The sequence below is a fragment of the Engraulis encrasicolus genome, chromosome 24 (assembly GCF_034702125.1).
Source record: "Engraulis encrasicolus isolate BLACKSEA-1 chromosome 24, IST_EnEncr_1.0, whole genome shotgun sequence".
NCBI classification, from domain to species: Eukaryota; Metazoa; Chordata; class Actinopteri; order Clupeiformes; family Engraulidae; genus Engraulis; species Engraulis encrasicolus.
The window spans coordinates 36302812-36314897 of NC_085880.1; the positions used below are offsets into that span (position 1 = coordinate 36302812).

Sequence of the window (12086 nt, forward strand, 5' to 3'; positions counted from 1 at the left end):
GTGTGTGTGTGTGTGTGTGTGTGTGTGTGTCTGACCTCTGCTACTCGCTCCAGAAGGGGTTCTAGCCAGTGTTCGTTGCACTCGCAGTGGCTGTCCAGGAACGTGAGAACAGCAGCTGTGGCCGCATCGGCCCCCCGTACACGCGACCGCATCAGACCTGGAGATCACACACAGACGCGCACGCACGCAAACAAGACACACACGCACATAAACAGGAAACACACGCACACACACACACACACACACACACACACACACACAACATAAGGAGTGCTGTGTTTACTTTACATTACATTACATTACATTACATTGCACTTAGCTGACGCTTTCATATTTTATTCAAAGCAACTTACAACTATTATTTTTCAGGGTATTGGTTAAAGTCCCTGGAGCAATGTGGGGTTAGGTGCCTTGCTCAAGGGCACTTCAGCCATGGATGGAGATGTAGGGAGAGGTCAGGGGGGATTCGAACCAGCAACCTCTAGATTGAAAGACCAACTCTCTAACCACTACGCCACGGCTGCCTGTGTTTAAGACCTGGACCCTGTTTTCCAGTAGAGTCCTTGCAAATTAGTAGTTTGCAATGCGATTTCCCATTGGCAGCCAACTTAGTTGCTAATTGGCTGGCAACAGCGCTTGTGAGAAACGCATTTCCTGAACACTTAAATACACAACAATGAGCACAATGCAGAAGGAGTCCCCACACAGCAGCCCTGTGGAAGACTGGCATAATGCTGCCCATCATTGCCATGCAAGTGGCAAACATTCAAGACGTCTCCATTAATTCCAGCATCCTCGGTTTGTCTTTGTAAATGGTCTTGTAGTATATGCATGCTGTAAGCACTGTATAATATGCCTGCAAATGGCATGGCATGAATATCTTTATTTTTTTGTTCTGGAAAACAGAAGCTGACCAATGAAGCATACTTTGTGACATCTGACTAAAGGGGATTTTGGAGATCAATGCTGAGGAACATTCCAGGCACCCCTGCCCTTAAAAAGTCAAACAAGGCTATTGTTAGTAAATATTTGGGAAATCTTTGTAATATTTCAGTGATACAGAAGATCAGTCCTGCTGACTTAAGCTTGTTTTTTTAAAATCTAGTCTTGCATCTGTCATTGCATGTTAACCAGCTCTCCAAATGGCACACTCTTGTATTCTTAAGTGCCGTGTTGATAAACAAATGGGACTTCAAGGGCATGGCGGAGGTCAGAAGTAGGTCAGGGAACATACAGTACAGTACGTACGATAGAGGAAGGAGTGTGTGGAGATGGCAATGGCACTCGTTTGAACAATGGCTTTTGGCTTGGCTACAGATGTGCACTTAAAGGGGTATGCCACTATTTTGGGGCTTATTACAGTTAAAATCGTTGGCTGGGGTTTATAAAGGTGGTTAAGTGTCTTATTTTTCATGTTAAGCGTTGTCTTGCTTTAAGACAAGTTAAAAGAGGGAATATGTCGCTAAGCTAGTGAAAGTCAATGTATCCGTGTAGCATTGTAGCATGCTACATGGATACATTGACTTTCACTAGCTTAGCGACATATTCCCTCTTTTAACTTGTCTTAAAGCAAGACAACGCTTAACATGAAAAATAAGACACTTTACCACCTTTATAAACCCTGCCCAACGATTTTAACTGTAATAAGCCCCAAAATAGTGGCATACCCCTTTAATAGGGTTGAAAAAGGGTTGCCGGCTCCAGATTTCCCCGCCCCACCTCTAAAAGTAATTCCTGTGACACAACTGGACACTGTTCATGTGTGGCCACTCCCACCTATTCCATAGATTGAAGTTAGAGAATCGTATATGAGATGGAGATAAAGCAGGCGGGTTCTTTTCCGGTATCCACTTTACATCGGGTGAACGCCCCTTTAGGAGACCTTCGATTAGGAGACCTTCGGAGTCTTGAGGTTGAGAATAAATGGAGTCCCCTTAGCGCTGTAGATGGCGGTAGCGCTCGTTGTGTGCAAACACCACGAAAAGAGAAGAAGAAGGAGGGACAACGCCCCCTTAGGAGACCGAATTTTGAGGCACACGCTTTTGCATTGAGTGGGCGTGTTTCGATTCCTCTTTATTATACAGTGTATATCCAACCTCTTTGTTGAAGTGCTGCGATCTACACACTTCTTTCTTGAAACAGGAAAAGAATGGAAAGTTTCGGGAGTCATGGATCTTCACTTGAGAACCGTTTAGTTTAGTCTATTAGTATGTGGGTCAGTGACAAATAAGGGCTTGCTTAATGACTAATTGGAAAATGTTGTAGTGCATTAGTCTAAAACCTTCCCTCAGGTTTGCAAAAATACTGGGGCAGACATTCCAGATTCAGAAAGTAAAACCCCTGCCACATATTTGCTACAGCAAATTCCATGAACCAGCTGATCCTAATTACCATAACCCTCGAGTTAGGTTGATGTGCTAATTAGTCGAATCACCTATGTCAGAGGCACAGGCTGAAGGAATATACATGGGTTCTAAATTTAGGTTTCTGACCGCGCGAACCTAGTTGCGCACAACTCAACCTCTGATTGTTGGAAACCGCTGTCGGTCAAAACATTTGCTCACGTGGTTGGCTGCCAGTGTCTTGCCCCTCCTCATAACACCGTGTTGATAAACACTGAGAACCCATGTATAAGGAGGGACTTTTACCCATATATTCTTTTATTCCAGCTTGTTCATGTCTGCAAACATGTATATTTTGTATTTCTGTGGTATTACAGGCTTCATATGTCATGTTAATCATTACTTGTTACTTGGCTTGCAAAGCGTTCCACTCATTTTTTTCTGAAGCATCAAATTAATTTACAGTATGGCTGTGTTGTAAGCACAGTGAAATTAATTGACTGGAAGTTTGAAGTCCCCTACCTTCTCGACGATCGTTCCGAAGGACCCGTACTTTCTCAATCTTCCCTAACAAAGCCCCGTCTTCAGCTGTAAATAGAAGAAAGTGTTTTTATTAAGCGTCGTCTTAAAATACACAGAGAAAACAGCAATGCAGGGGGAGAAAAATACAGTTGTGACAAAATTAAATGATTACCGGTATGTCACCATTACAATCAGAGAATAAGGGCATGTTCAAATCAAAAGTGAGCGCACAGCTTTCGCAAATTAATTAGGCATGTGACTATTCAGAAATTTCCTGTTCCTTGCTAATAAGGCCTTTGTCATTCATATCATCAAAATAAGGGTCTTGGAGGCCTTGATTTTGCACCACACGTCTTATCACTTGTAGAGACAGAAATTATTCATGTATTCGTGTATTACATGTGACCCTTAAAATAAATTGCTAACCGAAAAAGAGAAAGGTGAAGAGGTGGAAGAAATGATAAATGGATGTAGAAAGAGCTAAATGATGGGTGCTGAATAAAAGAATACAAGGAGGATAGAGAGGGGGGAGAGGGGGGATAAATTGTAGCTACTTTTAAAATTGAGTTCAGGTGAGCAAGTTCTGCAGAGTAAGGTGACATGTACAGACATTTTTCAAATGCGGGTATTTTTTTAATACTTTCACGAATAAACACAACATTTGGATAAAAATGAGAACTCCATTGTGACAGCTGCATTTTAGACCCCTAAAAGGATTTTTAAGTGTAAACGAGAGGCCAAAACTGATTGGGAGTGACTGAATGAAAGAAAGACAGAGAGAATGACACTCACGATTGTCACTGTAATCGTCCACTAAGATGATCTCCTTGATGAGGGGTGGCGGACTCTTCTTCAGAACACTGCAGAGAGAGAGAGAGAGAGAGAGAGAGAGAGAGAGAGAGAGAGAGAGAGAGAGAGAGAGAGAGAGAGAGAGAGAGAGAGAGAGAGCGAGAGAGAGAGCGAGAGAGGGAGAGAGAAGCAGCAGAATAAGTATGGAGGGTGGCACAGTTTAGGACTTCAGTTGAATGAACACTTTCAAAATCCGGCTGTTTTGGATTAAGATTAATATTAAGTGTGTACAGTACATGTTTATACTGTATTTGTATGTGTAAGTCTATGCAGGTGTCATTTACGTAATATCAAGTTCGTTCAGTACATATTTCTACTGTACATTAAGTCTATGCAGGTATCATTTATATCAACATTTCATTTCAGGATGTTGCTGTGTAATGGCTGCTGGAAGATTCACTCCTAATACAAATGCCCTCCTTGAGATTTGGATCGAGAGAGAGAGAGAGAGAGAGAGAGAGAGAGAGAGAGAGAGAGAGAGAGAGAGAGAGAGAGAGAGAGAGAGAGAGAGAGAGAGAGAGAGAGAGAGAGAGAGAGAGAGACACACAGTCTTGAATGGGAACATCATCATCAGTCTTCTGGTAACGATGTGGAGAGGGGACAGCACAGCAGGAAGGCTCTCCATTGTGTTTGGGTTTGTGTTTCTATAAACATCCGACGGTGGAAATGGAAATTCTTGAAAACAAAACAAGGTTTTCCTTTTGCGCATGAGCACAAAGACGAATGGGGATTTTTGACATGGGGTCAGATTACTTTGCAATATGGTTAACGTTGCCAAAGCGTGTGTGTGAGGAAGGGAAGAAGAGGAGAGATGAGAGAGGAGAGAGGAGAGAGGAGAGAGGAGAGAGGAGAGAGGAGAGAGGAGAGAGGAGAGAGGAGAGAGGAGAGAGGAGAGAGGAGAGAGGAGAAAGGAGGGAATGATTTTACTGCCAGGGACTGGAGTCTTCTAGCTGACTCTCACACTAACACCTAATTTAAAACGTATCCCTGCTCAAACTCACTTAAATAGTAGGTTTAAAAAGGCTATGTGTGAAAAGGCTGTGTTTAGGTGTACTATAGTGTTTAAATGTACCATATGAAGGCCACCAGGTGTTTAGGACTATATAAAACTATATGAAGGCATTCTGCAGTGTCCAATTCCGCATTCAACTATGCATACTGCACGCTCTTGCATGTGTGTGTGTGCACGCGCGTGTGTGCATGTGTGCCTGAGTGCGTGCATAGTGATAGAACTAAAAAGGACACCGCTACCATTCTTACAGTAGCCAAAAATGGCCACAGAGTAGTTGATATGAAATGTTGAGATATAAAGAGGCATGCCCTCTACTGTGTGAACCTGAAGCACCACACATTCTGCACATACAGTACAGTATGCATGCATGGTGGGGAGGGGACAACCACAACAAACAGTTTAGAGGAAAGAATCAAGAGATGCAAAGAGTTGCTCAAATGGGTGTTGCACTGTGTGTTGTGGTGTGTGCGTGTGAGCGTGCATGTGCATGTGTGAGAGTGTGCGCGCGCGTGCGTGTGTGCACGTGTGTGTGTGAGCGTGGGTGTGTGAGCGTGGGTGTGTGAGCGTGGGTGTGTGAGCGTGGGTGTGTGAGCGCATGCGTGAGTGTGTGCGTGTGTGTATGAGCGTGGGTGTGTGAGCGCATGCGTGTGAGCGTGCGCGTGTGTGCATGTGACGCTGCCTGAACTGTGCTCACCTGACCACTGTGCGTAGCAGCGCTGAGCGAGCCTCGTTGTGGAACGTGATGACCACAGTTGATGCTGGCAACTCTTTCTTCCACTGATGGTGGCGACAGCTGAAAAGCACAGAAAAAAAACAGATTGACATCACATCAGAATTAGTATGTGGTGAAGTGCTTCCACAAACACACTGATTGGACTGCTTACCCTATCATTTAGAGCAGTTCAGCTTGTGCGCTGAAAAAATTGGCCGTAATTCTCCTTTCAAAATCCACCCACCCATTCAAATAAATGTATTGCGTAAAATATAATCTGTGACGGTTAGGCGCACGCATGGAGGAAAGTGCATCCAGACCAGTGGAGAACAGTATGCTGTCAGCACATTTAGCAGACAGAGGTGTAGTAAAAGAAAGGGATGAAAAGAAGAGAGAATGTAGATGGAATGAGCACACAGGTCGGATACCGATGGAGATACACAGGTGGGGGGTTTTCAGCCTCCAGTCTCGCATACCTCTAAATCCACATCCACATCCACATTACTGCTTCATTTTACACTTCAATTAAAAAAACGTGATAAAAAATGAATACAATGATAAATAATGCATATTGTAAAACTCACAGTTTACATTATTGATACAATCACGACATGACCCAACAGGAGAACATTTGTAAAACACAGCAGTCATTTCTCAGACATGAAGACATCATCATTACTGTAGACATCATTATAATCTGTAGAATTATAATCTGTAGCAAAAACTTTGCCATATTCATTTTTATATTCATTGAAGCGTGCACACAGTTATAACTGGTTCTCTGTTCCTATTGCACACTGTTCCCTTTCCCTGGAGAAACTGGGGCCTCAAGGCCATTCTCTGATGAGATGCAAAAGGGAGTCATTCTCTCACCACCTGTGTAACCACTGTGTGATTTTTTTTCTATGTGTCTCTTAATAAAGCACTTTCGTTGGAAGGGGAGACGAGAGAGTATTCTGAAAGCCAAAGAGCAAGTTCTCTGCGATCTTTACTCTCCCCCTTTCGCGAAAGGCATTACACCTTGATCAACTTGTCGTGGTCTCATCTAATTCATTAATGTCCTTAACAATTACACATACACACAAAGATGGTGGTACAGATAATGCATTTCACTCTAACTTTGCACTCCATCCTCACTCCCGCACCACAAAGAGAAAAGAGACGCATAGCTGACCCAGTAAAGGTGATGATCCAGAAGGCAACATTATGAGCAACGTGTCTAGGCAACGATATTATAAGATGTTGTTTGGAGGACTCATCAAGACAACTTGGATCAGCAACAGGCAACTTTTTAAAAAAATCATCCCATCAGAAAATTGGGAGCCAGTCGTGTTGTTGCCTGGAAACATTGCTCAAAAAGTTGCCCTGACTGTGCATCATGAGCATCTTAACAGGAAGCTGGAAACGAAAGAGGACAGTAAAGGGCGGATTATGCTCTCTTTCAGCCTGAACAGTAGAGGTGCTTAACTCGGCTCTTTGAGGCGTCCGGATTGATTGGATCATTCCAAGGAGGGTACCCGGATTAGACGGATCACACGGATCACTTATTTAAAATAGGCCTAAATAAAAATAAATAATAATAATGTATTTTTTAAAACGTTTATTTCGTTAAGTAGCTATGCGCCTCACCTTTGTTGTTCCATTTATCAATTCACGTTGATAAATCAAAGAGTAAGACAGTTTGATCAACAAAACTCACTTTATGAATGTCACAGTTCCTAAACTCATGCTGCGATCCGACCCACCTGGGTCTCCTCACTAAACATGCAACCACAACTCGAACAGCCTTTGGCAGCAGTGAAACGGCATGTTCCTGATTTTGCAATAAATAATGTGTGTGTGTTTGTATTTAAGAAGACTAAAAGTCAAATATTTGGGAGCAGAAGTCTAGTTGAGCAGGGACAGTCAGGAGGCGAGCAGCAGATGACCACTCGCTTCCGCTGCCGAGTTGCCTTGCGACTCGCACACTCGTGGCAAAAACGAAACTTAAGCGTTGATCCGATCCGTAGGGGATTCGCTGCTACCAACAACTCAGTCAGGATTCGTCTCACCGAGTCGCCGAGGGCGCCGCTGCTGAGTGACTCGGACGAGGGGAGTGACAGCAGTGTCTTTAAAGACGGTACGCTGTAACGCAGTGAGTGATAGTAGAGTCACGTCTGTAGACTATAATTTCCCTAAGAGTAGCCTACATACTGAGATGTTAAAGCGTTGGCAGAGCATTGTTAGGCCTAACATTTAGAAATGTAGACCTCAACAGAGTCAGAAGCACACACATAGGGAGTGTGGACCCGCGACTCAATTGGCCACAACAGGCTGGACGGATCAAACGGGCTCGATGAATGACGAGGCGGGAGTTGGTTCAGTTTTACTCAGTGAGTGTTCGTGACTGAACAGCATAGTAGGGAGATTAGAGAATGGCTGTTGTAGTCAACTAAAGAGGATACAGTCCGGTTTCACAATTTCTCGCGTTGTAACTGCCATTTTGTTGACATATTAATGAAATGCCGTCTGACCCGCCTTTGGCGGATCAATGCACGACAGCCATCCGGTCTGTTCGGATGAGGTCTTGACCCGGCTCTCCAACCGGATCCTCCGGGTTTTTTATCATCTCTACTGAACAGTGCAGAGACCGGGTATGAGAGAGGAAGAGAGACGAGTGGAGGAGAAGCACTCACACTATCGCCTGATTAATACAGCTTTTAAAGGGTCTTGTTTTTCATGTGAAGCGTTGTCTTGCTTTAAGACAAGTTAAAAGAGGGAGTATGTAGCTAAGCTAGTGAAAGTCAATGGATCCGTGTAGCATATAGCATGCTACACAGATCCATTGACTTTCACTAGCTTAGCAACATGCTCCCTCTTTTAACTTGTCTTAACGGCTTACATGAAAAATAACACACTTTACCACCTTTACAAACCCCGGCCAACGATTTTAACTGTATTAAGCCCCAAAATAGTGGCATACCCCTTTAACCCATTGGCGCCTGAGCCCGTTTTTAGAAAAGGTCCCCAATGCCTGAGGGTTTTTTGAGACAAGAAAAAATGGTTGAAAACTCCTATGAAAAATTCAATATCTCAGCGTCTGGAACACATAGGGACATGGGACAAATTGCATTTAAAAGGTAAAATCCTCTGCTTTCACGGGATTATGCTCATTCAGCATTAACACTAACACATATTCCTTAAAAAAAATCATATCTCATAATAAAATGATTGAAAAAAAGTTTCATGTGCTTTCAGGATAATGCTTGATGCTGCTATTTATTATAGGCTATTAGGCTACTATTGCTACTGTCACAATAGCCGACTATAACTAAATCATAATAATCATTATTAGGCTATTATAATTATTAGGCAGTCACTTGCTCTCCCACCGGCGAGTATGGCCGTTTTATTCCTCCAAACGTTATGCAGAGACCGATGAGCAATTTCATATCCTATTTTGAGACGGGGCTCCACTTCGAGCTGGATGTGTGGCCGCGCGTCTATAATTCGCATGTCTACCGTTGTCTGCCTCACCAATAGGTTATCACCATATCCGAAAGTTCCTCAGTGAAAATATTCTGAAATATATTTGAAGGACGTGCTTCCTCAGATATTGGCACCTTCGCCAATTGCCCTGAGTGTCGGAGTGAAGTTTTGGTAACGTCGGGGGCGAAATCTGACTGTTTATTTGGAAGCCACTTGCCCACCTCTTCATGCGGCCGCGGCAAATCACACTCCTGCTCTCTATCTAAATGGTCTTCAATCATATTTCCTTTCCTCGATTAAAATCTCTTCATTACCTTTCAACTGAACATCATGTTAGCTGTAACAGCGTGTCTTGCGAACCACAGCCTTCTTGTTCTTCTTTTTTTTGCCTGTGTGAAATGGCTAAACAACCCACGTCTGCAGAAGCAAGCATGGTTGATTGCGTTTGACATTTTTGTCGACGAATCAAACTTTTTTTTTTGCTACATGATCTTTTAAAAAATCGAGAACACCCACCTCTTGTGTATTTGAACAAAACATTGTGCATTGCATCTCCTATGCGTCTTGAAAATATTGACAAATCAATAATGTTGCGTTTTGCAACAACCGGCGTCAGGGCCAATGTTGCATAACGCAACAACCGGCGTCAATGGGTTAACAGGAAGCTGGGAAGAGGACAGAAGAGTGGAGGAGATGCACTCACACTAGTATCGCCTAATGATTAAAATACAGCTTCTAGCTGGGTTTTGAATCCCACATAAAACATAGATGAATGAATGAAGCGAAGGACAGCACTCTTCAGATTTTTCTTTGCTTCCCTCACAAACGTTTCAGGCACAGCCCTTCTTCAGTGTGCAATGGCGATTTCTGAAGAGTGCCGTCCTTTGCTTCCCTCATTCATGGGAGAGGAAGAGAACGTCCACTCGACTAGGTGAAGGTGGAGGTGGAGGTGGAACTTGAAACCTCACCCTACACATGTACACTAAGCGCTACAGTAGGTAGAGGGCCCTGACAGGACAGAAAAGAACCTTTCATTGCTAAAATAAGGTCAGAGAAGCACACGGGACCGCTCCCTGAGGAAGCGCCACTTCCTCTTTCATTTCTGAGCTGAGGCCCCCGTTATAATACGGTGTATGTATGAGTACGACGTGTAGCATGTATAGTATGTGTGCGTGTATGTATGTGGCAGAGAGCAAGCCGTGCCATATGCAAGCACTGTATAAATAAAACAGAAATAAGACAATAAGTATATAGCAGAAAATGCTGAATCTTCCATGCCTTCCTAGACACTCCCATGTGCCCATTTTTGGTGATATCCAAATGTGCACTCAGACACACACACCTGCACACATACACATACATATACATATACACACACCCACACACAGTGAGTATACACACACACAGAGAAATTCTAATTATTGGCTTAGTCTGACTACAGTATATATGACTTTAAAACTCTGACTTTATTTTTAGGCGAGTTGAGGTCTAGCCGAATTGGAGTTTCAGAAATCTCACTATGCTTGCCAGATAATGACACACACTCACACACACGCACACACGCACACACGCACACACGCACACACACACACACACACACACACACACACACACACACACACACACACACACACACACACACACACACACACACACACACACACACACACACACACACACACACACACACACACACACCGTACTTTGCGTGCCTTTTAGCTTGGTAGAGACGAGACCTTTAAGCTCGTCTGGCTTGCCAGGCAGTCAGTGTTGCCAGATTGGGTTGGTTTCCCGCCCAGTTGGGCTGCTTAGGATGGCCATCTGCGGGTAAAAAAGGCCCGATTGGGCTGCTTAGGATAGGCGTTTGCGGGTAAAAAAAAAAAAGGCATTTGAGTGTGTTCTTCTGCCTATTTTATGGCCATAGAAATCAATATAATTTAGTTGAAATTGGGCAGGATTTAGTGCTTCGAGGTGGATTTTCTCATCTGGCAACCTTGCAGGCAGTGCCCTTTAACCAGCCCCCATGCGGGTTGATGCCAGAAGAAGAGAAGCTAGCGGAGGAGCTACAGTGCAGCACTTGATACCCTCACCGGCCGACATCACATGCCAACGTCGGCTAGAGGAGAGAAAGGAGAGAGGCGGCTGGAGAGAGGAGAGAAAGCCAATCTGGCCTGGAAGAGAAGGGCAAGAGAATGAAGTCCAGAAGGAGGATCCAGAGTGTCTGCCTTTGGTTAAAAAAGGAAAAAACACTCTCAATGCATACAGGTCCTGGCCATATACTTGGAATTATGGAAATGAATCAACTTTTTCATGATATTCTATCAATAATGTTTAACTTTCATGTATTGTTTAACTTACATGTATTTCCTGTATAATTAGGAAATCGTGTAAAAAATAAACAAATGAATGATTGGAAATGGAATAGTTCAAAATGTGGGCAAAGCACCAACAATAATGAAAGTTAAACATTATTGATGGAATTACGGAAATGAATAAACTTTTTCATGATATTCTAATTATATGGCCAGGACCCATACACTAATCCACTTATTAAACTACCATTTCACTCAAAGCTGACATGTTTAAGCCAACGTCAGTGCGTGAAAGTCTGACCAGAGAGAGAGAGAGAGAGAGAGAGAGAGAGAGAGAGAGAGAGAGAGAGAGAGAGAGAGAGAGAGAGAGAGAGAGAGAGAGAGAGAGAGAGAGAGAGAGAGAGAGAGAGGAATATCAATTCGCTCTGCAATTTACATACATCTACCCGATGTAGTTTACAGGGTTTAGTTACAGATAATAACACAATGTTATTCCTGCTGAAGTAGTAAAGATACTGCCAGCCTGCCTCAAAGCTTTCACCATAATGTCTGTGCCAAAAAGCCTGTCACTCCCATCTTGAAGAAGAGCAGACGTGGCATAATCTTTTAGGAGGTGGTCTTTGGATCAGAGGGTTATAGGTTCAAGTCCCACCCCTGACCAGCAGGAAGAAGGTGTGCTCCTACACCTCTACCCATGGCTGAAGAAGTGCCCTTGAGAAAGGCACACGCCACATTGCTCCAGGGACTGTAACCAATTCACTGCAATACCAAAGGAGCAGTACTGTGTAGTGAATTGCAAATTAAATGTAATGTTTCAAATGACTACTGTGATCAACGCATCCGTTTGAAAAAACAAATTCCATTCTTAA

At 43.5% G+C, this 12086-nt stretch overlaps 1 protein-coding gene across 2 annotated transcripts in view; it reads right to left on the bottom strand.

Moving 5' to 3' along the window:
- Positions 1-12086, bottom strand: part of galnt2 (UDP-N-acetyl-alpha-D-galactosamine:polypeptide N-acetylgalactosaminyltransferase 2) — a 76123-nt gene that overhangs the window by 17667 nt on the left and 46370 nt on the right. For both annotated transcript variants that reach the window (XM_063191336.1, XM_063191337.1), the window contains exons 4-7: positions 5420-5518; positions 3657-3724; positions 2865-2930; positions 36-157 (exon numbers count right to left, since the gene is read on the bottom strand). In XM_063191336.1, the coding sequence (XP_063047406.1) occupies positions 36-157; positions 2865-2930; positions 3657-3724; positions 5420-5518 (355 nt within the window). The remainder of the gene's footprint in view (positions 1-35; positions 158-2864; positions 2931-3656; positions 3725-5419; positions 5519-12086) is intronic.